At 43.1% G+C, this 27,721-nt stretch overlaps 1 protein-coding gene across 1 annotated transcript in view; it reads right to left on the minus strand.

Annotated features, from left to right (window-relative positions):
- The window catches only part of LOC132395227 (plectin-like), a 430,787-nt gene that overhangs the window by 384,313 nt on the left and 18,753 nt on the right, over nt 1-27,721 (minus strand). Inside the window, exon 2 of the mRNA XM_059971513.1 lies at nt 5,810-5,948. Within this exon, the coding sequence (XP_059827496.1) occupies nt 5,810-5,936 (127 nt within the window). The 5' untranslated portion in view covers nt 5,937-5,948. The remainder of the gene's footprint in view (nt 1-5,809; nt 5,949-27,721) is intronic.

The raw sequence follows: 27,721 nt of genomic DNA on the forward strand, positions 1-27,721 counted from the left end.
TCCTTTACAGTCCTGAAGAGTATCGTGTTCAGTTCTGTTCACTTCATTATGGGAAGAATGTGGAAACATTAGAGAGGGTGCAGATTTACCAGAATGCTACATGAATTAGAAAATATATGCTGTGAGGACAGGTTGAGTGAGCAAGAGCTTTTTTCATTGCAGAGAAGGAGCATGAAAGGTGACTTGATACAGGTGTACAAGATGAGAAGAAGTCAAGTCAAGTCACTTTTATTGTCTTTTCAACCATAACTGCTGGTACAGTACATTGTAAAAATGAGACGTTTTTCAGGACCATGGTGTTACATGACACAGTATAAAAACTAGACTGAACTACATAAAAAAAACACAGAGAAAGCTACACTAGACTACAGACCTACACAGGACTGCATAAAGTGCACAAAAACAGTGCAGGCGTTACAATAAATAATAAACAGGACAATAGGGCAAGGTGTCAGTCCAGGCTCTGGGTATTGAGGAGTCTGATAGCTTTGAGGAAGAGACTGTCACATAGTCTGGTCATGAGAGCCCAAATGCTTCGGTGCCTTTTCCCAGGCGGCAGGAGGGAGAAGAAATTGTATGAGGGTGCATGGGGTCCTTCATAATGCTGTTTGCTTTACGGATGCAGCGTGTAGTGTAAATGTCCGTGATGGCGGGAAGAGAGACCCCGATGATCTTCTCATGTATGAGGGGTGCATGGGGTCCTTCATAATGCTGTTATATATATATAAAGTGGGCAACTAGAGACATTTTCCCAGTGCAGCATGGCCTACACCAAGGTGAAAAGAGGAAAGTTTAGGGGAGATGTCAGAGTTAGATTTTTTTTTACACACAGAGAATAATGGGTGCCTAGATGAAACTGGTGTGGAGGGGGCGGTGGGAAAGGCTGGTACATAATGAACTTTTATAAGACTCTGAGAGAAGGATGAATGTTAGAAAAATGGGGAGTTATGGGCTAGGTAGGAGTGAAGGATAAATGATTTGTATAGGTCTGCACATGTTGGGCTGAAGGGCCTGTATTGTACTGTAACATATTCTGTTCTTGTGTTGTTTCCTTATAGAACACACTCTCTAATCCAAACAGCATCCTAGTGAACCATCAGATGTTCCTTTTATGATAATCCTTTCATTCCCGGAATCGTCCTTGTGAACCTCTTCTGAACTCTCTCAAATGCTAGCACATCTTTTCTTAGATGAGGAGCCCAAAACTGTTCACAATACTCAAGGTGAGACCTCATCAGTGACATATACAGCCTCAGCATCACATCCCTGTTCTACTATTCTAGACCTCTTGAAATGAATGCTAACATTGTATTTGCCTTCCTAACCACTAACTCAACATGCAAGTTAACCTTTAGGGTGTTCTGCACAAGGACTCCCAAGTCTTTTTACATTTCCAATTTTTGGAAATTCTCCCCATTTAGAAAGTAGTTTGCACATTTATTTCTACTACCAAAGTGCATGACCATCTGTTTTCCAACATTGTATTTGATTTGACACTTTCTTGCCCATTCTCCTAATCTGTCTAAGTGTTTCTGCAGCCTACCTGTTTCCTCAGCACTACGTGCCTTTCCACTAATCTTCATATCATCTGCAAACTTAGCAACAAAGCCATTTATTCCATCTTCTCAGTCATTGATATGCAGCATAAAAAGAAGCAGTCCCAACACCACCAGTCACTGGCAGCCAACCAGAAAAGGACCCTTTTATTCCCACTTGCTGCCTGCTATCAATCAGCCAGTACTCTAACTATGCCAGCAACTTTCCTGTAATACCACAGCTCTTAACTTGGCAAGCAGCCTCATGTGTGGCACCTTATTAAAGAACTTCTGAAAATCCAAATATATGACATCCACCACATTCCCTTTATCTACCCTACTTGTAATCTCCTCAAAGAATTCCAACAGATTCACTAGGCAAGATTTTCCCTGAAGGAAACAATGCTGACTTTGTCCTATCTTGACCTATGTCACCAAATACTCCTTAACAATTGACTCCAACATCTTCCTAACCACTGATGTCTATAATTTCCTTTCTGATGCCTTCCTCCTTTCTTAAAGAGTGATATTTGCAAATTTCCTGTCCTCTGGCGCAATGCTCGATTCCAACGATTTTTGAAAAAACATTACTAATGCCTGCACAATCTCTACCACTGCCTCTTTCAGAACCCTAGGGTGCAGTTCTCTGGTCTGGTTGATTTATGTACCCTTAGGTCTTTCAGCTTTTTGAACACCTTCTCCTTGTAATAGTAACTGCACTCACTTCTCTTCCCTCATATCCTTCAACATCTGGCACACTGCTAATGTCTTCCACATGAAGACTGATGGAAAATATTCCTTTAGTTCATCTGCCATCTCCATGGCTCCCCTTTATTATTTCTCCGACCTCATTTTATAGTGGTCCTACATCCACTCTTTTCTCTCTTTTTTTAATGTATTTGAAAAATCTTTTACTATCCACTTTGATATTATTTGCTAGCTCGCTTTCATATTTCATAAAAGATGAAATATTTTTATCTTTCTATTTTACCCTTCTATTAATTCTTTTAGTTATTCTCTGTAGGCTTTTAAAACTTCCCAATCTTCTATCTTCCCACTAGTTTTTGCTTTGTTGTATGCCCTCCCTTTTGCTTTTAGATTAGCTTTGACTTCTCTTGTCAGCCACAGTTGTACTATTTTGCCATTTGAGTATTTCTTCAGCTTTAGAATATATCTATCATGCACCTTTCTCATTTTTCTCAGTGGCTCATGCCATTGCTGCTCTGCTGTCATCCTATAGGCATCCCCTTCCAATTTTTTTAGCCAAATCCTCTCTTACACCACTGTAATTTTCCTTACTCCACTGAAATACTGTTACATCAGAATTTACTTTCTCCCTATCAAATTTCAAGTTGAACTCAATCATATTGTGATCACTGTCTCATAAGGGTTCTTTTATCTTAAACTCCCTAATCACCTTCGGTTTGTTACATAACAGCCAATTCAGTATAGCTGATCTCCTAGTAGACTCAACAAAAAATTGCTCTAAAAAAGCCATCTCGTAGGCATTCAGCAAACTCACTCTCTTGAGATCCATTACCAACCTGATTTTCCCATTTGAACCTGCATGTTGAACTCTCCTATGATGATCATAACATTGTCCTTTTGATATGCCTTTTGTATTTCCTTTTCTAATCTGTAGTCCACATTCCAGCTACTGTTGGGAGGTCTGCATATAACCACCATTGCAGTTTCTTAACTCAACCTACAAGTATTCAACATCTTTCAATCCTATGTCACATCTTTCTACTAATTTTATGCCATTCTTTACCAGCAGAGCTACGCCACCCCATCTGCCATCCTTCCTATCCTTCCAATGCAATTTGTAACCTTGGACATTCAGCTCCCAACTACAATCATGCTTTAGCCATGATTCAGTGATGGCCACAACATCCTACCTGACAATCTGTAACAGTGTAACCAAATCATCCTTCTTATTTCTTATACAGGCAGTCCCCGTGTTATCTTTAAATCGGATTTGTACGTAATTCGGAACAAGTACATCCGGTATTATTTAGCGTCAGTTAGTCAAACGTTTGTCTTAGTATATAGTATATATTTTACCTTTCTATGTATGTAAAACACTTAAGAAATGCATGTATTCCATTAATTAAACCACTGTGTTGCTTAGTAATAATTGTAGCTTTCATCGGGGCAGGGCCTTTCACATGCTCCATTATTTTCACTTTATCCTTTAAAATTGTTCCAATTGTGGACTGACTGTAGCCTAACATTTTTTCCAATGACTGATGATGTTTCATCTCTTTCCAAACACTTTATTATTTCCACTTTATTTTCAATCGTGATCATTTCCTGACAATGGAACAGAAACACTGTGGGCTGCCGGTCCCGAGCTCTGCCGGCTCCTGAGCTCCACCGGGTCCTAAGGACCACAGCACTGAATTTCCCCGGGTCCTAAAGTCCACCGCACTGAGACAAGTGGGGGCTGTGCTGGGTTTGGGTATTTGATCCTCCACAATATACTGTGTGAGAATTTAAACTGGAAGTGGCAGTATTTTTTTTACGAGGTCGAGTTGCGAGCTCGACATCAACCCAGCACAAATGGAGAGCGTGCTCGGGAGCGGTCTGTCACTGGATCGAACTTGGGAACCTCTGTTCTTGAGCACGGTGCTGATCTCACTGTGCCACCAGCCGACCTGAAAAGAGGGGGGCGGGGCCAGGGTGAATCTTGCTAAGAAAAATTTAAGTCAAATACAAAGTTACACACTCAACACAGTGTCAATGCCAATGACTTAAGATGGCGGACAGTGTCATGATCTGACTTAAAATGGCGGATGGCGTCGCGATCTAACTTAAAATGGCGGATGGCGTTTTCCTTCCTCGGTTTGCAGGTACAAGTTGTCCGTAAGTTGGATGTTCGTAACTCAGGGACTACCTGTACTCTGTACATTGAGATATAACACTTTGAGTACTGTATTTGCTACCCTTTTTGATTCTACATCCCTTATGTATTGATACTGGCTGCAAATTTGTCCTATCATTTGCCTGCCCTTCCTGACAGTCTGACTGCATGCTGACTTTGTTTTTTAACAATCTGTCCTATAACGAGTCCCTTCACTCTGGTTTTTATGCCCCTACAATATTAGTTTAAACCCTTCCTAACAGCTCTAACAAACCTGCCCAGAAGAATATTTGTCTCCCCAGGGTTCAGGTGCAACCATCACTTTTGTACAGGTCATACCTTCACCAGAAGAGATCCCAATGATCTAAGAATCTGAAGCCCTGCCCCCTGCACCAGCTTCTCAGCCATGCATTTATCTGCCAGATCATCCTGTTTCTACTCTTACTGGTGTGTGGCACATTCAGAAATTACTGCCCTGAGGTCCTGCTTCTCAGTTTTCTGTCTTGCTCTCGAAATTCTCTTTTCAAGACCTCTTTGCTTCTCCTTCCTATGTCATTGGTACCAATATGTACCAAGACATCAGGCTGCTCTCCTTCCCCCTCCAAGATGTAGACTAACTAGAGTTTTACAAAATTGCATCATAACTTCCTGACTGAACTAATAAATGCAAGTATGCCACGTGTCTTCTTTACCACCCTGCAAACCCGTATAGCACTTTCAGGGAGTGATGGACTTGGACCCCTAGATCACTCTGTACATAAATGCCGTAGAGACTATACTGTCTCTTTATTCTTAGCCTTCCAAGATACAAAACTTCAGATTTAGCAGTGTTCATCTCCATCTGCCATTTCTACACCCATATCTGCAAATGATCTATATCTCTTTGTATCCTTTGCCAATCTTCTATAATATCCACAGCACTATGTATCTTTGTATCCTCTGCAAACTTACCAACCCAGCCATCTACATTTTCATCCAGGTCACATCACACTCAATGGAAAGGTGCAGTATTGGAGATACCATCTGGCCTGTGTTCTCTGTAAATTCCAGAACTCCTGTGACCCAGAACCCATTGATGGTCCCTGGATTCCATCAAGCTTCCCTCCTTACATTATATTTTGTGGGAATAGATCAGGAATTCTCCCAGTCAAGAGGTCAGGAGATAGGTGAAAACCATGGGGAGCATCCAAGGCCAGCACCTCCTGTCTCCAGCACACAGTCCACCTCAGATACATTATGCAGCACCTAAGATTGACTAACACAGCACCTATCCAAATAACACATGGTCATCATTTATACAGCATCACCCACCATATACATATCCACACCCTTCCCAGTACATCAATCAATTCCACCCACACAGATACAGCCAGCAGCCATGCACACACCGCTACACCTGGCATAGCCCTACCTGCTATCCTGAGCACTGCACGCTCTGGTGGCTCCATCACCCTGCCCGCCTCTGCCACACGTGGCCGGTTCCAAGGCAATGTGTCACCAGGCAGCCGTTCCCGCTTTGTCTCCAGTTCCCACTCCATCTTGTTGCTGACCTAAGGATATTAGATCATAGGTCACACATTAGATCAATGTGATCGAATGATCGACAATTGATCAATAATCTCCCCCCCATCTGTTGATAACAACCTGCAAATAAAAACACCACCCTGATCAATTCCTCCAACACAATCCCTTGATCAATAACCCCAATCTCCCCCAACACAGTCTCTTGATCAACAACCTCAATCATTCCAACCCAATATGTTAACCAATAATTCCAATTATCCCATTTAATACCTAGATCAATAATCCCAAACTACCCAATCTCATCCCTTGATCACTAACTCCAATTCCTCCAACACAATCCCTTGATCAATAACCCAAACTAATTCCTTAATCAATAATGCAAATCCCTCCAACTCAATCATCCAAGAGAACTACAAACTATTTGTTGGGTTTGAAGGCTTGCATGCCTCCATTTCCTTGAGAATTATGTTGGCTGGAGTCAGGGCTTCATGCTTTGGTTCTTAGTAGGGTCACCCATATCAAATTGATTAAAGGGTAGAGGCCAGATTAAGAGTTGTCTCCTGGTCTTCCAGGTTCAGGGGGGTCGAGAAGAAGCTACTGACATGATAAAGAAAGTCCTGTACATTACCAGATATGGAGGACCTCTACTGCTTCCCTAAACACCAGTAGTGTAATGGTCAGTTACATCCCCAATCCCCCAACCCAATCCCTTGATGAATAACCCTCAATATCTGACATAATCCCTCAACTCTGTCCCTTGATCAATAATCCCAATACCTCCAACTGAATCCCTTAATTAATAACCACAATCTCTTGATCAACAACCCTAATCCCTCAGCACATTCCCTGATCATTACCCCAATACCCCAACCCAATCCCTTAATCAATAACCCAATACACCAAGCCCAAACCCTTGATCAATAACCCTAATTCTCAACCCAATCCTTTGATTGATACCCCAGTCCACCAACCCATCTCTTGGTCAACAACTAGAATTCCCCCAGTATGATCCCTTGATCAATAACCCAAATCCCCCAACACAATCGCTTGATCAGCAACCTCAATAACCCCAATTCAATCCCTTTTTCCATTCTTTAGAAAGGGAGCAAGGGCCATAACCCTCAATATCCCTACCATCCATTTACCTAACTAACAATCTCTTAAATATTGAAATGGAGCTAACATGCACCACTTGTGCTGGAAACTCAATCCACACTCTCACCACAATCTGAGTGAAGAAGTTCCCCCTCTTTTTCCCCTTTAACTTTTTACCTTTCACTCTTAACCCATTACCTCTAGTTGTAGTCCCACCCAAACTCAATGGAAAAAGCCTGCCTGCTTTTAACCCATTTACACTCATCAAAATTTTGTGAGCCTACCATATGTCTCTTCAATCTTCTAAGTTCCAGGAATAAAGTCCTAACCCATTCAATCTTTCTTTATAACTCAGGTCCTCCAGACCTGGCAACATCCTTGTAAATTTTCTCTGTATTCTTTCAACCTAGTTGGATCTTTCCTGTAGCTAGTTGACCAAAATTGTACACAATACTCTAAATTAGGCCTAACATCTTATATAACTTCATGCATACAGGAGTGAGATACACCCCAACTAGTGGGCTGGTGCCACAATAACAACTTGGCACTCAAGGTCAGTAAGACAAAAAAGCTGATTGTGGACTTCAGGAAGGTTAAGATGAAGGAACGCATACCTATCCTAACAGAGGATTCAGAGGTGGAGAGAGTGAGCAGCTCCAGTTCCTGGGTGTCAAGATCTCTGAGGATCTAAACTGATCCCAACATAATGAGGTAGTTATAAAGAAGGCAAGACAGCGGCTATACTTTATTAGGAGTTTGAAGAGATTTGGCATGTCAACAAATACATTCAAAAACTTCTATAGTTGTACCGTGGAGAGCATTCTGACAGTCTGCATCTCTGTCTGGTATGGAGGGGCTGCTGCACAGGACCGAAAGAAGCTGCAGAAGGTTGTAAATTTAATCAGCTCCATCTTGGGTACTAGCCTACAAAGCACCCAGGACATCTTTAGGGAGCGGTGTCACAGAAAGGCAGCGTCCATTATTGAGGACCTCCAGCACCCAGGGCATGCCCTTTTCTCACTGTTACCATTAGGCAGGAGGTACAGAAGTCTGAAGGTACACACTCAGCACTTCAGGAACAGCTTGTTCCCCTCCACCATCCGATTCCTAAATGGACACTGAATCTTCGGACACTACTTTATTTTCTTTTTAATATATAGTATTTCTGTTTTTGCATGTTTAAAAAAAATCTATTCAATATACATTAATTGATTTTCTTGTTTATTTATTATTTATTTTATTTTATTTATTATTATTTTTCTCTGCTAGGTTATATATTGCATTGAACTGCTGCTGCTAAGATAACAGATTTCATGTCATATGCCGGCGATAATAAATCTGATCCTGATTCAACATAACACTCTTCTATATTCAATACTTTAATTTACAAAGGGCAGTGTACCAAAAGTTTCTTTGCAACACTATCTAACTGTTCATGCACTTTCAATGAATAATGGACCTGTATTCCCCAAACCCTTTGTTTTACTGAAATCCTCAGCCCATTTTTACAGTGTGTCCAATCCCGCTGCAAATTTTTCAGCCTGTTTTTCCAGCTGATCTGCAAACCATGATAGTCTTCCTCACTGTCCATTACACCCCCTATCTTGGTGTCATTCACAAATTTGCTGAATCAATTAACCACATTATCATCCAGATTGCTGATATAGATGATAAACAACAACAGAGCCAGCACCGATCCCTGCGGCACACCACTAGTCACAGGCCTCCAGTCAGAAAAGCAGCCATGTACTTCCACACAACACACACAAAATGCTGGAGGAACTCAGTAGGCCAGGCAGCATCTATGGAACAGAGTACAGTCGACATTTCAGGCTGAAACCCTTCGGCAGGTCCTGTATTCTTTTCCATAGTTGCTGTCTGGACTGCTGAGTTCCTCCAGCATTTTGTGTGTGTTGCTTGGATATCTGGCAACTGCAGATTTTCTCTTGTTTGTGATTGGCATATACTCCCACTCTTTGGCTTTTCCCACAAAGCTATTATCTAATCAAATTTATTACTTCATCTTGAATGCTGAGGATGTTGTCTATTTGGTCTGAAAGTTTAGGTCCCAGGAAATCCAAAGAGAGTTAGTTAGGTGTATTTAAACTTGACTCAGAGGTAGGAAGCAGAAGGTAGTGGTTGAAGGTTATTTCTCAGAATGGAGGGTGGAGACCAGAATCAGAATCAGAATCAGAATCAGGTTTATTATCACCAGCATATGGCATGAGATTTGTTAACTTAGCAGCAGCAGGTTAATGCAATATATAATATAAAAGAAAAAAGTAAAATAATAATAAATAAAACAATTACAGTATATGTATATTGAATAGATTAAAATAGTGCAAAAAACAGAAATAATATCTATAAAAAAGTGAGGTACTGTTCAAGGGTTCAATGTCCATTTAGAAATCAGATGGCAGGGGGGAAGAAACTGTTCGTGAATCACTGAGTGTGTGCCTTCAGGCTTCTGTACCTCCTCCCTGATGGTAACAGTGAGAAAAGGGCATGCCCTGAGATCCTTAATAATGGATGCTGCTTTTCTCAGACATCGCTACTTGAAGATGTCCTGGGTATTTTGTAGGATAGTGCCCAAGATCAAGACGACTAAACTTACAAACCTCTGCAGCTTCTTTCGGTTCTGTGCAGTAGCTCCCCGCACTTCCCCCGCACCCCCCCCCCCTCCACACCAGACAGTGATGCAGTCTGTCAGAATGCTCTCCATGGAACATCTATAGAAGTTTCTGAGTGTATTTGTTGGCATACCAAATCACTTGAAACTCCTAAGGAAGTATAGTGTTCTTTATTAACTGCATTGATATGTTGGGACCAGGTTAGCAACTCAGAGGTCTTGACACCCAGGAACTTGAAACTGCTCACTCTCTCTATTTCTATTCCTTCTTTGAGGATTGGCATGTGTTCCTTCATCTTACCCTTCTGGAAGTCCATAATCATCTCTTTAGTCTTACTGACATTGAGTGCAAGGTTGTTGCTGCGACACTACTCCACAAGTTGGTATATCTCACATCTGTATGCCCTCTCATCACCATCTAAGATTCTACCAATAATGGTTGTATCATCAGCAAATTTATACATGGTATTTGAGCTATGCCTAGTCACACAGTCATAGGTATACAGAGAGTAGACCACTGGGCTTAGCACACACCCCTGAGGTGCACCAGTGTTGATCGTCAGTGAGGAGGATATGTTATCACCAATCTGCACAGATTGTGGTCTTCTGGTTAGGAAGTCGAGAATCCAATTGCAGAGGAAGGTATAGAGGCCCAGGTTTGGCAATTTCTCAATCAGGATTGTGGGAATGATGGTATTAAATGCTGAGGTATAGTCAATGAACAGCATCCTGATGTCGGGGTTTGTGTTGTCCAGGTGGTCTAAAGCCATGTGAAGAGCCATTGAGATTGCATCTGCCATTGACCTATTGTGGCAATAGGCAAATTGTAATGGGTTCAGGTCCTTATTAAGGCAGGACTTCAGTCTAATCATGACAAACCTCTCAAAGCATTTCATCACTGTAGATGTGAGTGCTACCGGGCAATTGTCATTAATGCAGCTCATATTACTCTTCACTGGTACTGTTATAATTGTTGCCTTTTTGAAGCAAGTAGGAACATCCGCCCGTAGCAGTGAGACCTTGAAAATGTCCTTGAATACTCCTGCCAGTTGGTTGGCACAGGTTTTCAGAGCCCTACCAAGTACCTCACTGGGACCTTCCATCTTGCAAGGGTTCACTCTCTTTAAAGACAGCCTAATATCAGTCTCTGAGACAGAGGTCACAGGGTCATTTCCTCCTATGCATTTCCGGTTGCTTCTTCTCTGCCATGTCTGTACACCGAGGCAAAATAGATGAACCAAATCATCAAATCTACCCGTCGACATGCAAAAATGTTTGAAATGCATTTCCTCGTCCATGTCTCTCACGAAGAAACTCAACACAGTGGCATAGAAACCCCACCGCCAACTAGCATTTTGGAGCACACCATCGCATGCTCGCTATGGCATAGAGCTACGTAGAAGTGAAAATCAGTGTTATGGTGTAGCCCATCGCACAAGTATAAATCAGCCTTAATATGGCAGAGGGATGGGAACCACTATGATAGAGCTGAGGATGAGCCAGCAGGTTTACATGTAGATAATGGATGTAACAGGAATGTAAGGAGGGACAAGCCAGTGATTGGGTACAAATTCAGACAGAGCAAAGTGTTAAGTTGTACCACAGAGGTAAAATTCAAAAGGGCGAAGAATGAGGGACTGAATGTGCTGTATTTAAATGTGCATAGCATTCAGAGTAAGGTGGATGAACTCATGGCGCTTTTACAGATTGGTCAGTGTGACATTGTGGGTATCATTGAGCTGTGGCTGAAAGAAGTCCACAGTTGGGAGTTTAACATCAAAATGTGCTTTGCATGAAAAGGGCAAGCAGGAAGGCATAAGCAGTAGTGTGGCTCTGTTGGTAAAAGATGGAAAAAGGTAACATAGGGTCACAGAATGTTGAATCTTTGTGGGTGGAGTTCAGAAACAGCAAGCATAAAAACACCTTTATGGGAATCATATAGTAGTAGCCAAGATGTGGGGTTGCGATTGTAAGAGAGCAGGAAAAGGCATGTAATAAGGGTAATGACACAACAGTAAAGGGGGACTTCAATGTGCAAAGGGATTGGGAAGGTGCAAAAATAACAGGGTTGTTATCATGGATGACTTTAACTTCCCTAATATTGATTGGCACCTGATTAGTTCCAATGGTTTAGATGGGGCGGAGTTTGTTAAGTATGTACAAGATATTAAGAGGAATAGAAAGAGTGGATAGCCAGTGCCTCTTCCCGAGGGCATCACTGCTCAGTACAAGAGGTCATGGCTTTAAGGTAAGGGGAGGGAAGTTCAAGGGGGATATTAGAGGAAGGTTTTTTACTCAGAGAGTGATTGGTGCGTGGAATGCACTGCCTGGGTCAGTGGTGGAGGCAGATACACTAGTGAAGTTTAAGAGACTACTAGACAGGTATATGGAGGAATTTAAGGTGAAGGGTTATATGGGAGGCAGGGTTTGAGGGTCAGCACAACATTGTGGGCCGAAGGGCCTGTAATGTGCTCTACTCTTCTATGTTCTATGTGTCCAGGATGGATTTCTGTCACAGTATGTAGACGGGCCAACTAGGTGGAATGCCATACTAGATCTAGTGTTAGGTAACAAATCGGGTTAGGTCACAGATCTCTCAGTGAGTGAGCATTGGGGGACAGTGACCACCGCTCACTGGCCTTTAGCATTATCATGGAAAAGGACAGAATCACAGAGGACAGGAAAATTTTTAATTGGGAAAGGGCAAATTATGAGGCTATAAGGCTAGAACTTGTGGGTGTGAATTGGGATGATGTTTTTGCAGGGAAATGTACTATGGACATGTGGTCAATGTTTAGGGATCTCTTGCAGCATGTTAGGGATAAATTTGTCCCGGTGAGGAAGATAAAGAATGGTAGTGTGAAGGAACCATGGGTGACAAGTGAGGTGGAAAATCTAGTCAGGTGGAAGAAGGCAGCATACATAAGGTTTAGGAAGCAAGGATCAGATGGGTCTATTGAGGAATATAGGGTACCAAGAAAGGAGCTTAAGAAGGGGCTGAGAAGAGCACGAATGGGGCACGAGAAGGCCTTGGCGAGTAAGGTAAAGGAAAACCCCAAGGCATTCTTCAATTATGTGAAGAACAAAAGGATGACAGGAGTGAAAGTAGGACCGATTAGAGATAAAGGTGGGAAAATGTGCCTGGAGGCTGTGGAAGTGAGCGAGGTCCTCAATGAATACTTCTCTTCGGTATTCACCAATGAGGGGGAACTTGATGACTGTGAGGACAATATGAGTGAGTTTGATGTTCTGGAGCATGTTGATATTAAGGGAGAGAAGGTGTTGGAGTTGTTAAAATACATTAGGACAGATAAGTCCCCGGGCCCTGACGGAATATTCCCCAGGCTGCTCCATGAGGTGAGGGAAGAGATTGCTGAGCCTCTGGCTGGGATCTTTATGTCCTCATTGTCCATGGGAATGGTACTGGAGGATTGGAGGGAGGCGAAAGTTGTCCCCTTATTCAAAAAAGGTAGTAGGGATAGTCTGGGTAATTATAGATCAGTGAGCCTTACATCTGTTGTGGGAAAGCTGTTTGGAAAAGATTCTTAGAGATAGGATCTATGGTCATTTTGAGAATCAAGGTCCGATCAGGGACTGTCAGCATGGCTTTGTGAAGGGCAGATTGTGTGTAATAAGCCTGATAGAGTTCTTTGAGGAGGTGACCAGGCATATAGATAAGGGTAGTGCAGTGGATGTGATCTACATGGATTTTAGTAAGGCATTTGACAAGGTTCCACACAGTAGGCTTATTCAGAAAGTCAGAAGGCATGGGATCCAGGGAAGTTTGGCCAGGTGGATTCAGAATTGGCTTGCCTGCAGAAAGCAGAGGATCGTGGTGGAGGGAGTACATTCAGATTGGAGGGTTGTGACTACCGGTGTTCCACAAGGATCAGTTCTGGGACCTCTACTTTTCATGATTTTTATTAACTACATGGACGGGGGGGTAGAAGGGTGGGTTGGCAAGTTTGCAGACGACACAAAGGTTGGTGGTTTTGTGGATAGTGTAGAGGATTGTTGAAGATTGCAGAGAGTCATTGATAGGATGCAGAAGTTGGCTGAGAAGTGGCAGATGGAGTTCAACCCAGAGAAGTGTGAGATGGTACACTTTGGAAGGACAAACTCCAAGGCAGAGTACAAAGTAAATGGCAGGATACTTGGTAGTGTGGAGGAGCAGAGAGATCTGGGGGTACGTGTCCACGGATCCCTGAAAGTTGCCTCACAGGTAGATAGGGTAGTTAAGAAAGCTTATAGTGTGTTAGCTTTCATAAGTCAAGGGAGAGAGTTTAAGAGTTGCGAGGAAATGATGCAGATCTATAAAACTCTAGTTAGGCCACACTTGGAGTACTGTGTCCAGTTCTGGTCACCTCACTATAGGAAATGTGTGGAAGCATTGGAAAGGGTACAGAGGAGATTTACTATGATGCTGCCTGGTTTAGAGAGTATGGATTATGATCAGAGATTAAGGGAGCTAAGGCTTTACTCTTTGGAGAGAATGAGGATGAGAAGAGACATGATAGAGGTATACAAGATATTAAGAGGAACAGACAGAGTGGACAGCCAGCGTCTCTTCCCCAGGGCACCACTTCTCAAAACAAGGGGACCTGGCTTTAAGGTAAGGGGAGAGAAATTCAAGGGGAATATTAGAGGAAGGTTTTTCACTTAGAGAGTTGTTGGTACATGGAATGCACCACCTGAGTCAGTGGTGGAGGCAGAAACACTAGTGAAATTTAAGAGACTACTAGACAGGTAAGTGCAGGTATTTAAGGTCGGGGGTTATATGGGATGCGGGGTTTAAGGGTCAGCAAAATATTGTGGGCCGAAGGGCCTGTACTGTGCTGTATTATTCTACGTTCTATGTTCTAAATCAGAATGGTGTCGGATTGCAAGAGAAGGAACTTGTTGAATGCCTACGAGATGGCTTTTCGAGCAGCTGGTACTTGAGCCTACTCGGGAAAAGGCTATCTTAGGGTAGGTGTGGTGTGCTAACCCAGATCTTATTAAGGAGCTTAACATAAAGGAACCCTTTGGAGACAGTGATCATAAGATGATTAAATTCACACTCCAGTTGGAGATAGAGAAGCATAACTCACATGCATCAGTATCACAATGGAATATAGGGAATTATAGGGACGTGAGAGAGGAGCTCACCCAGGTGGATTGGGGGGAAGGAGGATACCGGCAGAGATGGTGGCAGAGCAGCGATGGCTGAAGTTTCTGGGAATAGTTCACAAGGTGCAGAATAGATATGACACAGAGAAAGAAGTTGTCAAATGGCAGGAGTAGGCAACCATGGCTGACAAAGAAATTTAAGGACAGCAAAAAAGCCAAGGATAGGGCATATAAAGAAGCAAAAGTGAGTGAGAAGTTAGATGATTGGGAAGTTTTTAAAGTCCAACAAAAGGTGACTAAAAAAGCTATATGAAGGGAAAAGGTGACACATGAGGGCAGATGAACCAGTAATATAATGCAGAATACCAAAAGATTTTTCAGTTATATTAAGTGTAAAAGGGAGATGAGAGTTGATATTGGACCACTGGAAAATGATGCTTGTGAGGTAGTAATGGGGGACAAAGAAATGGCAAATGAACTTAATGTGCACTTTGCATCTGTCTTCACTGTGGAAGACACTAGAAATGTGCCAGAGGTCTGTGAGTGTCAGGCAGTCAGAGTGAGAGCCATTGCTATTACAAAGGAAAATGTGACAAGGCAAGCTTAAAGGTCTTGAGGTGGATAAGTCACCTGGACCAGATTTACTACAACCCAGAGTCCTGAGAGAGGTTGCAGAATAGATTGAAGATGCAATGGTCATGTTCTTTCAAAAATCGTGGCATTATCCCAGAGGACTGAAAAATTGAAAATGTCAGTCCACTCTTTAAGAAGGGAGGAAGGCAAAAGAAAGGAAATAAAATGCCAGTTAGCCTAACCTCAGTGGTTGGGAAAGTGTTGGAGTCTATTATTAAGGATGAGGTTTCGAAGCACTTGGAGACTACTGATAAAATAAGTCAAGGTCAGCATGGTTTCTGTTAAGGGAATCTTGCCTGACAAATTTGTTAGACTTCTTCAAGGACAAAGGAGAGACAGTGGATGTCATTTACTTGGATTTTCAAAAGGCATTTGATAATATGCCACACATGAGGCTGCTTAACAAGATAAAATCCTGTGGCACTGCACGAAAGATACTGACATGGATAATGGAGTAACTGACAGGCAGGATGCAGTGAGTGGGAATAAAAGGGTCCTTTTCTGGTTGGCTGCCAGTGACTAGTGGTATTCCTCAGGGGTCAGTAATGGGACCACTACTTTTGACATTGTTTTGGATAATGTAACTGATGGCTTTGTGGCAAAGTTTACAGATGATACAAAGATAAGTGGAGGGGTAGGTAGTGCCATGTAAGCAATGTGATTGCAGTAGGACCTAGGGAAATTGGAAGAAAGGGCAAAAATGTGGCAGATGGAATACAGTGTGGGGAAATATATACAAAAGAAAACCTACAGCATAATACAGGCCCTTCGGCCCACAAAGTTGTGCCAAACATGTCCCTTAGACATTACTAGGGTTACGCATAGCCCTCTTTTTTTCTAAGCTCCATGTACAGATCTAAAAGTCTCTTAAAAGACCCGCCTCCCCCACTGTAGTCGGCAGCAAATTCCACGCACTCACCACTCACTGCGTTAAGAAACTTATCCGACGTCTCCTCTGTACCTACTCACAAGCACCTTAAACCTGGGCCCTCTTGTGGCAGCCCTTTCAGCCCTGGGAAAAAGTCTCTGACTATCCACACCATCAATGCCTCTCATCATCTTATACACTTCTATGATAATAAGTTTTGGTAAAAGGAACAATAGTGTGGACTATTATCTAAATGTGGAGGAGGTTCAAACATCAGAGGTGCAGAGGGGCTTAGGAGTCCTCATGCAAGACTCCAGAAGGGTAATTGAGAGGTTCTGTGGTAAAGAAGGTGAATGCAATGTTGGCATTTATTTCAAGGGGAATAGAATATAAAAGCAAGGAAATAATGCTGAGCCTTTATAAGGCACTAGTTAGGCCACAGTTGGAGTACTGTCAACAGTTTTTTGCACTATATCACAAAAAGGATGTATTGTCATTGGATAGAGTCTAGAGGACTTTCACAAGAATTATTCTAGGAATGAAGGGGTTAACATATCAGGAGCACTTGGCAGCTTTAGGCCTGTATTCACTGGAATTTAGAAGAATGTGGAGTGGGGCCGAGTGATTCTCGTTAAAACCAGCCGAATGTTGGAAGGACAAGATAGGGTGGATGTTTCCTATGGCGAGGGTATCCAGACTAGAGGGCACAGCCTCAACATTGAGAGGTGACCTTTTAGAAAAGAAGTAGTGAGAACTTTTTCTTAGCCAGAGGGTAGTTTTGAGCAAGTTACGAGGAATGTGGATGAAGGTAAGTCAGTGGATGTTGTCTACCTGGAATTTAGCAAGGTATTTGATACCTCATAGTTGTCTGATCAAGAAGCTTCAGTCACTTGGCATTCAAGATGAGGTAGTAAGTTGGATTAGACATTGGCTTTGTGGGAGAAGCCATAGATTGGTAGTAGAAGGTTGGCTCCCTGACTGGAGGCCTGTGACTAGAGGTGTGCCACAGACATCGGTGCTGATCCTTTCTCGTTTGTCATTTATATCTGTGATCTGGATGATAATGTCGTTAACTGGATCAGCAAATTTGTGGATGACACCAAGATTGGGAGTATAATGGACAGTGCAGAAGGCTTTCATGACTTGCAGATCAGCTGAAAAAACAGGTTGAAAAGATGGCAGATGGAATTTAATACAAACAAGTGCAAGGTTTTGCATTTCAGTAGAACCAACCAGGGTAGGTCTTACACAGTGAATAGTAGGGCACTGAGGAATGTGGTAGAACAAAGGGATCTGGGAATACAGGTCCATAATTCGTTGAAGGTGATGTCACAGAAAGATAGGGTCGTAAAGTCATCTTTTGGCATATAGACCTTCAGAAATCAATGTACTGAGTATAAGAGATGGGATGTTCTGTTGAAGTTGTGTACTGTAAAATGTTGATGAGGCCTAATTTGGAGTATTGTGTGTAGTTTTGGTCACCTACCCACATGAAAGATGTAAGTAAGTTTGAAAGAGTACAGAGAAAATTTACAAGAATGTTGCCGGGTCTGGAGGACCTGAGTTAAAAGGGAAGATTGAATAGGTTAAGACTGTGTTCTTTAGAACGTAGATTAAGAGGAGATTTGATAGAGGTATACAAAATTATGAGGGGTATAGATTGGGTAAATGCAGGCAGGCTTTTCCCTCTGAGGTCAGGTGGGACTACAACCAGAAGTCATGGGTTAAGAGAGAAAGGTGAAAAGTTTAAGGGGAACATGAGCTATAGAAGACTGTGGTCAGATCCCACTTGGAGTACTGTGCTCAGTTTTGCTCACCTCACTACAGGAAGGTTGTGGAAACCATAGAAAGGGTGCAGAGGAGATTTACAAGGATGTTGCCTGGATTGGTGAACATGCCTGAAAGGACTAATCAAGTTTGACAGTGGAAAAGTGCATTTGGAACCGGAGAAGATAGCTGAGATAATTAATGAATACTTTGCTTCAGTATTGACTATGGAAAAAGACCTTGGTGATTGTAGATATGACTTACAGTGGATTGAAAAGCTTGACAATATGGACAATAGACCTATATTTTCTATGTTTCTATGTAGGTGCAGGAGGCCCTACTAGCCAGCACCACCATTCACTGTGATCATGGCAGATCATACACAATCAGTACCTCGTTCCTGCCCACTCCCCATATCCCTTGACCCCGCTGTCTATAAGAGCTCTATCTAACTCTCTCTTGAAAGCATCCAGAGAATTGGCCTTCTGAGGCAGAGCATTCCATAGATCCACAACTCTCTGGGTGAAAAAGTTTTTCCTCAACTCTGTTCTAAATGGCCTACCCCTTATTCTTAAACTGTGGCCTCTGGTTCTGGACTCCCTCAACATTGGGAACATGTTTCCTGCCTCTAGCATGTCCAATCCCTTAATAATCTTATGTTTCAATCAGATCCCCTCTCATTCTTCTAAGTTCCAGTGTATACAAGCCCAGTCGCTCCAATCTTTCAACATATGACAGTCCCGCCATCACAGGAATTAACCTCGTGAGCCTACGCTGCACTCCCTCAATAGCAAGAATGTCCTTCCTCAAATTTGGAGACCAAAACTGAACACAATACTCCAGGTGTGGTCTCACTGGGGCCCTGTACAGCTGTAGAAGGACCTCTTTGCTCCTATACTCAACTCTCCTTGTTATGAAGGCCAGCATCCCATTAGCTTTCTTCACTGCCTGCTGTACCTGCATGCTTACTTTCAGTGACTGATGAACAATGACACCTAGATCTCATTGTACTTCCCCTTTTCCTAACTTGACTCCATTTAGATAGTAATCTGCCTTCCTGTTCTTGCCACCAAAATGGATAACCTCACATTTATCCACAGTAAACTGCATCTATCATACATTTGCCCACTCACTTAGCCTGTCCAAGTCACCCTGCATTCTCATAACATCCTCCTGACATTTCACACCGCCACCCAGCTTTGTGTCATCGGCAAATTTGCTAATGTTACTTTTAATCCCTTCATCTAAATCATTAATGTATATTGTAAACAGCTGCGGTCCCAGCACAGAACCTTGAGCATATAGACATTAAGAAAGAGGATGTGCTGGAGCTTTCAGAAAGCATCAAATTGGATAAGTCTCTGGGACCAGATGAGATGTACCCCAGGCTACTGTGGTAGGTGAGGGAGGAGATTACTGAGCCTCTGCCAATGATCTGCATCATCAATGGGATGGGAGCGGTTCCAGCATATTGGAGGGTTGCAGATGTTGTTCCCTTATTCAAGAAAGTGAGTAGAGATAGCCCAGGAAATGTTAGACCAGTGAGTCTTACTTTGTGGTTGGTAAGTTGATGGAAAAGATCCTAAGAGGTAGGATTTATGAACATTTGGAGAGACATAATATGATTAGGAATAGTCAGCGTGGCTTTGTCAAATACAGGTCATGAGGGATCTTGGGGTCAATGTGCAGGTTGACTGTGTGGTTAAGAAGGCATACTGTGCATTGGCTTTCATCAACCGTGGGATTGAGTTCAAGACCCGAGAGGTAATGTACAGCTGTATAATACCCTGGTCAGACCCCAATAGGTCACACCAAGGAGAAAAGGCCAAGTTCACTCAACCTATTCTCATAAGGCATGCTCTCCAATCCAGACAACATCCTTGTAAGTCTCCTCTGCACTCTCTCTATAGTATCCACATCCTTCCTGTAGTGAGGTGACCAAAACTGAGCACAGTACTCCAGGTGGAGTACTGAGGTCTTGTCTTGCTATAACATTACCTCACGGCTCTTGAACTCAATCCCGCGGTTGATGAATGTGAGCACACCATTCGCCTTCTTAACAACACTGTCAACCTGCACAGCAGCTTTGAGTGTCCTATGAGCATGGACCCCATGACCTCTTTGATCCTCCACACTGTCAAGAGTCTTACCATTAATATTATATTGACTTCAAATTTGACCTACCAAAATGAACCACTTCACACTTATCAGGGTTAAGCTCCATCTGCCACTTCTCAGCCCAGTTTTGCATCCTATCAATGTCCCACGGTAGCCTCTGCCAACCCTCCAGACTATCCACAACACCCCCAATCTTTGTGTCATTAACAAATCCACTAACCCACCCTTCTACTTTCTTATTCAGGTCATTTATAAAAATCTCAAATAGGAGGGGTCCCAGAACAGATCCCTGTCAAACATCATCCTCCATGCAGAACATGAGCCATCTACAAACACCCTTTCCCCTCTGTGGGCAAGCCAATTCTTGATTCACAAAGTAAGGTATTCTTGGATCCCATGTATCAATACTTTCTGAATGAGCCTTTCATGGGAACCTTATCAAATGCCTTACAGAAATCCATATATACCACATCCACTGCTCCATCTTGATCAATGTGCTTTGTTCCATCCTCAAGGAATTCAATCAGGCTTGTAAGGCATAACCTGCCCTTGACAAAGTCATGCTGACTTTCCCCAATAAGATTTTGTCTCTACAAATGCTCTTAAATCCTGCCTCTCAGGATCTTCTCCAGCAACCTGCCCACCACTGAATAAGATACCACCTTTTCAGTCTTCTGTATGTCATCCCTAAAATCGCTAAGGTCCTTTCCCATAGTGAATACTGAAGCAAAGTATTCTTGCTTTGAGAGGTTGGTTATGACTAGACTGAACTCCTGCCTTAGCAAGGACCTGGACCCATTGCAATTTGCCTATCGCCACAATAGGTCGATGGCAGACACAATCTCAATGGCTCTCCACACGGCTTTAGACTGCCTAGGCCAGTGGTCCCCAACCACCGGGCCGCAAAGCATGTGCTACCTGGCCGTGAGGAAACAATATAATTTGCCAGTATGAAATAATATGAGTCAGATACACACTCAGTGATTCAAGAACAGCTTCTTCCCCTATGCCATCTGATTCCTAAATGGACGTTAAAGCTTTGGACTACCTCACTTTTTTTAATAAATCAGTATTTCTATTTTTTTGCATGTTTTATTAAAAATCTATTCAAAATATGTTTCTTTGTAATCTATTCAACATATGTAATTGATTTATTTATTATTATTATGTTTAATTTTTTTTCTCTCTCTGCTAGATTATGTATTGCATTGAATGGCTGCTACTAACAGATTTCATGCTGGTGATGATAAACCAGATTCTGATTAAGTACCTACGCTACCTTCTTCAGTTCCATACACACTTTTCCACTGCCACACTTAATCAGTCCTATTCTGTCACGTCTTATCCTCTTGCTCTTCACATACTTGTAGAATGCCTTGGGGTTTTCCTTAATCCTGCTTGCCAAGGCCCCCTCATGGCCCTGCTGGCTCTCCTAATTTCATTCTTAAGCTCCTTCCTGCTGGCCTTATAATTTTCTAGATCTCTATCATTAACTAGTTTTATGAACCTTTTGTAAGCTTTTCTTTTCTTCTTGGCTAGATTTTCAACAGCCTTGTACACCATGGTTCCTTACCCTACCATCCTTCATTGTTTCATTGGAACGTACCTATGCAGAACTCCACGCAAATATCTCCTAAACATTTGCCACATTTCTGCAGTACATTTCCTTGAGAACATCTGTTCCCAATTTATGCTTCCAAGTTCCTGCCTGATAGCTTCATATTTCCCCTTACTCCAATTAAACATTTTCCTAAATTGTCTGTTCCTATCCCTCTCCAATAGATAGAATTGTGATCACTATCTCCAAAATGCTCTTCCACTGAGAGATCTGACACCTGACCAGGTTCATTTCCTAATTCCAGATCAAGTACAGCCTCTCCTCTTGTAGGCTTATCTACATATTGTGACAGGAAACCTTCCTGAACACACCTAACAAATTCCATCCCATTGAAAACCCCTTGTTCTAGGGAGATGCCAAGAATATTTAGAAATTAAAATCTCCCACCATGACAACCCTGTTATTATTGCATCTTTCCAGAATCTGTCTCCTTATCTGCACTTCAATGTCCCTGTTAATATTGGGTGGTCGAATAAAAAATACCCAGTAAAGTTATTGACCCTTTCCTGTTCCTAACTTCAACCCACAGAGACTCAGTAGACAATTCCGCCATGACATCCTCCTTTTCTGCAGCCATGACACTATTTCTGATCAGAAGCACAATACCCACCTCTTTTGCCTCCCTCCCTGCCCTTTCTGAAACATCTAAGCCCTAGCATTCTAAGTAGCCATTCTGGCCCCTGAGCCATCCAAGTCTCTGTAATGGCCGCAACAAGAAAAGAAAAGCTTACGAAAGGTTCAGCGAGCTAGATAATGTTTGATATCTAGAAGATTATAAGGCTAACAGGAAGGAGCTTAAGAAGAAAATTAGGAGAGCCAGAAGAGGCCATGAAACAGCCTTAGTGGGCAGGATTAAGGCATTCTACAAGTATGTGAAGAGCAAAAGGATAAGACATGAAAGCATAGGACCTATGAAGTGTGTCGGAGGAAAAGTGTGTATGGAACCGGAGGAAATAGCAGAGGTACTTAATGAATACTTTACTTTAGTATTCACTATGGAAAAGGATCTTGGTGATTGTAGTGATGACTTGCAGTGGACTGAAAAGCTTGAACATGTAGACATAAAGAAAGAGGATGTGCCAGAGCTTTTGGAAAGCATCAAGTTGAATAAGTCGCCGGGCCTGGATGAAATGTACCCCAGGCTACTGTGGGAAGTGATGAAGGAGATTGATGAGCCTCTGGCAATGATTTTTGCATCACCAATTGGGAAGGGAGAGGTTCTGGAGGATTGGAGGGTTGCAGATGTTGTTCCCTTAGTCAAGAAAGGGAGTAGAGATAGCCCAGGAAATTATAGACCAGTGACTCTTACTTCAGTGGTAGGTAAGTTGATGGAGAAGATCCTGAGAGGCAGGATTTATGAACATTTAGAGAGGTATAATATGATTAGGAATAGTCAGCAGGATGTGACTAAACACATTGATGAAGGAAGAACAGTAAATGTAATGTATATGGATTTCAGCAAGGCATTTGATAAGGTACCCCATGCAAGGCTTATTCAGAAAGTAAGGAGACATGGGATCCAAGGGGACATTGCTTTGTGGATCCAGAACTGGCTTGCCCACAGAAGGCAAAGAGTAGTTGTAGATGGGTCATATTCTTCATGGAGGTCGGTGACCAGTGGTATGCTTCAATTACCTGTTCTGGTGCCCTTATTCTTCGTTATTTTTATAAACGACCTGGATGAGGAAATGGAGGGATGGGTTAGTAAGTTTGCTGATGACACAAAGGTTAGGGGTGCTGTGGATAGCGTGAAGGGCTGTCCAAGATTACAGCAGTACATTGATAGGATGCAAGTCTGGGCTGAGAAGTGGCAGATAGAGTTCAACCCAGATAAGTGTGAAGTGGTTCATTTTGGTAGGTCAAATATGAAGGCAGAATATAGTATTAATGGTAAAACTCTTGGCAGTGTGGAGGATCAGAGGGATCTTGGGGTCTGAGTCCATAGGACACTCAAAGTAGCTGCACAGTTTGACTCTGTGGTTGAGAAGGCGTATAGTATATTGGGCTTCATCAATTGTGGAATTGAATTTAGGAACTGAGAGGTAATGTTGAAGCTATATAGGACCCTGGTCAAAACCCACTTGGAGAAATGTGCTCAGTTCTGGTCGCCTCACTACAGGAAGGATGTGGAAACCATAGAAAGAGTGCAGAGGAGATTTACAAGGATATTGCCTGGATTCCGGAGCATGCCTTATGAAAACAGGTTGAGTGAACCTGGCCTTTTCTCCTTGGAGTGACAGAAGATGAGAGGTGACCTGATAGAGGTGTATAAGATGATGAGAAGCATTGATTGTGTGGATAGTCAAAGGCTTTTTCCCAAGGCTGAAATGGCTGCCACAAGAGAGCACAGGTTTAAGGTAAACACAAAGTACACTGCAGATGCTGTGGTCAAAAGAACACATACAACACGCTAGAGGAACTCAGCAGGCCGGGCAGCATCCGTGGAAATGAGCAGTCACCTGTCCCTACACCTCCTCTCTAACCACCATTCAGGGCCCCAAACAGTCCTTCCAGCTGAGGCAACACTTCACTTGTGAGTCTATTGCGGTCATCTATTGCATCCGGTGCTCCCAGTGCAGTCTCCTCTACATCGGCGAGACCTGACGCAGATTGGGGGACCGCTTTGTCAAGCACCTCTGCTCCGTCTGCCACAACAAACAGGATCTCCCAGTTGTCACCCACTTCAACTCTGCTTCACGTTCCCATTCGGGTATGTCCATACATGACCTCCTCTACTGCCATGATGAGGCTAAACTCGAGTTGCAGGAGCAACACCTCATATACCACCTGGGTAGTCTCCAGTCCCTTGGCATGAACATCGAATTCTCCAACTTCTGGTAATTCCCTCCCTCTCCCTTCCCCCATCCCAGTTTCACTCTGCCTCCTCTTCCAGCTGCCTATCACCTGTCTTATGGTTCTGCCTTCTTCTACTACACAGTGTTTTCCCCTTACATTCCATCTTCACCCTTCCTGCCTATCCCCTCCCCCACCCCTTAATCTTTCCTCTGATTGTTTTTTCACCTGGCCCACCCTCCCCCAACCTTCTTTATAGGGCCCCTGCCCCCTCCAGTCTTGATGAAGGGTCTTGGCTCGAAACGTTGACTGCTCATTTCCACAGATGCTGCCCAACCTGCTGAGTTCCTCCGGTGTGTTGTATATGTTACAGGTTTAAGGTGCTGGGGAGTAGGTACAGTGGAGATGTCCGTGGTAAGTTTTTTTTACTCAGAGTGGTGAGTGTATGGAATGGGCTGCCAGCAATGGTGGTGGAGGCAGATACGATAGGGTTTTTTAAGAGACTTTTGGATAGGTACATGGAGCTTAGAAAAATAGAGGGCTATGGATAAGTTGAGTAATTTCTCAGGTTGGGACATTTTCGGCACAACTTTGTGGGCCAAAGTGCCTGTATTGTGCTGTAGGTTTTCATGTTTCTATGTAACATCATAGCTTCAAGTACTGATCCATGCTCTAAACTCATCTGCTTTGTTCATGATTCTCCTTGCATTAAAATAGACACATCTCAAACCATCGGTCTGAGCATATCTCATCCTTATCACCTGCCTATCCTCCCTCTCACATTGTCTATAATCTTTCTCAATTTGTGAGCCTACCGCCCCTTGCTCCATTTCTTCAGTTCGGTTCCCAACCCCCAGCAGTTCTACTTTAAACTCTCCCCAATAACCTTAGCAGAATCGCTGGGGTGTGGGAAATGAACTGAAGAGACAGAAGATGGAGCGGTTGGCTCACAAATCGAGAAAGCTTGCAAGTGCAAAGGAACTTTGGAGTCCTTGTGCAGAACACCTTGAAGGTTAGCTTGCAGGTAGACTCGGTGATGAGGAAGGCAAATGCAATGTTAGCATTCATTTCAAGAACACAATAGCAGGGGTATGATGCTGAGACTTTATGATGTGTTGGCATTGGGGAGGGTTCAGAGGAGGTTCACAAGGATGATTTTGAGAATGAAAGGTTTATCATACGAGGAGTATTTGATAGCTCTGGGTCTGTACTCACTGGAATTTAGAAGATTGAGGGGGGATCTCATTGAAACCTATCGAATGTTGAAAGGCCTCATTAGAGTAGATGTTTCCCATGGTGGGGGAGTCTATGCCCAGAGGGCACAGCCTCAGGAGAGAGGGGAGTCCATTTAAAACAGAGATACAGAGAAAATTATTTAGCTAGAGGGTGGTGAATTTGTGGAATTTATTACCACAGGCAACTGTGGAGGCCAGGTTGTTGGGTGTATTGAAGGCAGAGCTTGATTGGACACAGCATCAAAGGTTATGGGGAGAAGGCCAGGGAGCTGAGGAGGGGAGTAAAAGGATTTCCCATGACTGAATTGTGAAGCTGACTCAATGGGCCAAAATGGCCTAAATCTGCTCCTATGTCATATGGTTTTATATTCATGCAATTATAAGAAGTTTCAAAGTAAATATGGAAAAAGATAGGTCTGGAAAATATGGAGAAAGGCCAGTTTTGATGGTCTGGCTAGTGTGGTTTGGGACAGGCTGTTTTCTGGCAAATGAGTACTTGGAAAGTAGAAGGCCATACACCTGTCTTCTCACCAGATTCTGTGATGCCATGACTGATCAGGAAATGATCAACTTCTGCCTTAAATACACACAAAGACTTAGCATCCACTGCAGTCTGTGGCAGAGCGTTCCACATATTTATGACTTTCTGGCTAAAAAAATTCCTCCTTACCTCTATTCTAATGGATTGTCCCTCAATTTTTTAAGTATATAAAGCGTAAAAGAGAGTCAAGGTTATGTGACCAATAGAAAATTACACTGGAGATATTGTAATGAGAGATGCACAGATGGCAGAGGAACTGAATGCATATTTTGCATCAGTCTTCGTAGTGCAAGACGTCTGCAGTATACCGGACATTCAAGAGTGTCAGGGAAGTGAAGTTTGTGTAGTGGAAATTACGACTGAGAGGGAGCTCTGAGGAATAATCTCCTGGACCTGATGGAATGTACCCTCTGGTTCTGAAGGAAGTAGCTGGAGAGATTGCAGAGGCATTAACAATAATCTTTCAAGAATCGATAGATTCTGGCATTGTACCAGATGACTGGAAAATTGCAAATGTTACTCTGCTATTTAAGAAGGGCGGGAGGCAGTAGAAGGAAACTATAGACTTGTTAGCCTGACATCAGTGGTTGGGAAATTGTTGGAATCGATTGTTAGGGATGAGATTACGGAGTACCTGGAGGCACATGACAAGATAGGCCAAAACCAGCATGGTTTCCTGAAAGGAAAATCCTGCCTGACAAACCTACTGCAATTATTTGAGGAAATTACAAGCAGGGTAGACAAAGGAGATGCAGTAGACATGGTGTCCTTGGATTTTCAGAAGGCCTTTGACAAGGTGCCATACATGAGGCTGCTTAGCAAGATAAGAGCCCAAGGAATTACAGGGAAGTTACTAGCACGGGTGGAGCATTGGCTAATTGAAAGATGATACAGTTAAAATGGGACTGCATTACATTCTACATCACCTCGACAACCCAGGAACTTCTGTGAGGGTCCTGTTTGTTGACTTCAGCTTGGCGTTTAACACCATCACCCCAGAAATCCTCCAGTCCAAACTCCCCCAGCTTACTGTCTCCCCTGCCATCTGTCAGTGGATCACAAGCTTCCTGACTGACAGGGTGCAGCAAGTGAGGCTGGGGAGTATCATCTCTAGCACCCGGACAATCAGTACTGGTGCCCCCCCAGGGATGTGTGCTCTCCCCACTGCTCTTCTCTCTTTACACTAATGACTGTACCTCACAGGATCCATCTGTTAAACTCCTGAAGTTTGCAGACGACACAACAGTCATTGGCCTTATCCGAGATGGTGATGAGTTTGCATACAGACGGAAGGTGGAACGGCTGGCCCTCTGGTGTGGTCAGAACAATCTGGAGCTAAGTACGCTCAAGACTGTGGAGATGACAGTGGACTTCAGGAGGAGCCCCCCAATAC

This window comes from Hypanus sabinus, chromosome 6, assembly GCF_030144855.1.
Source record: "Hypanus sabinus isolate sHypSab1 chromosome 6, sHypSab1.hap1, whole genome shotgun sequence".
Lineage (NCBI taxonomy): Eukaryota > Metazoa > Chordata > Chondrichthyes > Myliobatiformes > Dasyatidae > Hypanus > Hypanus sabinus.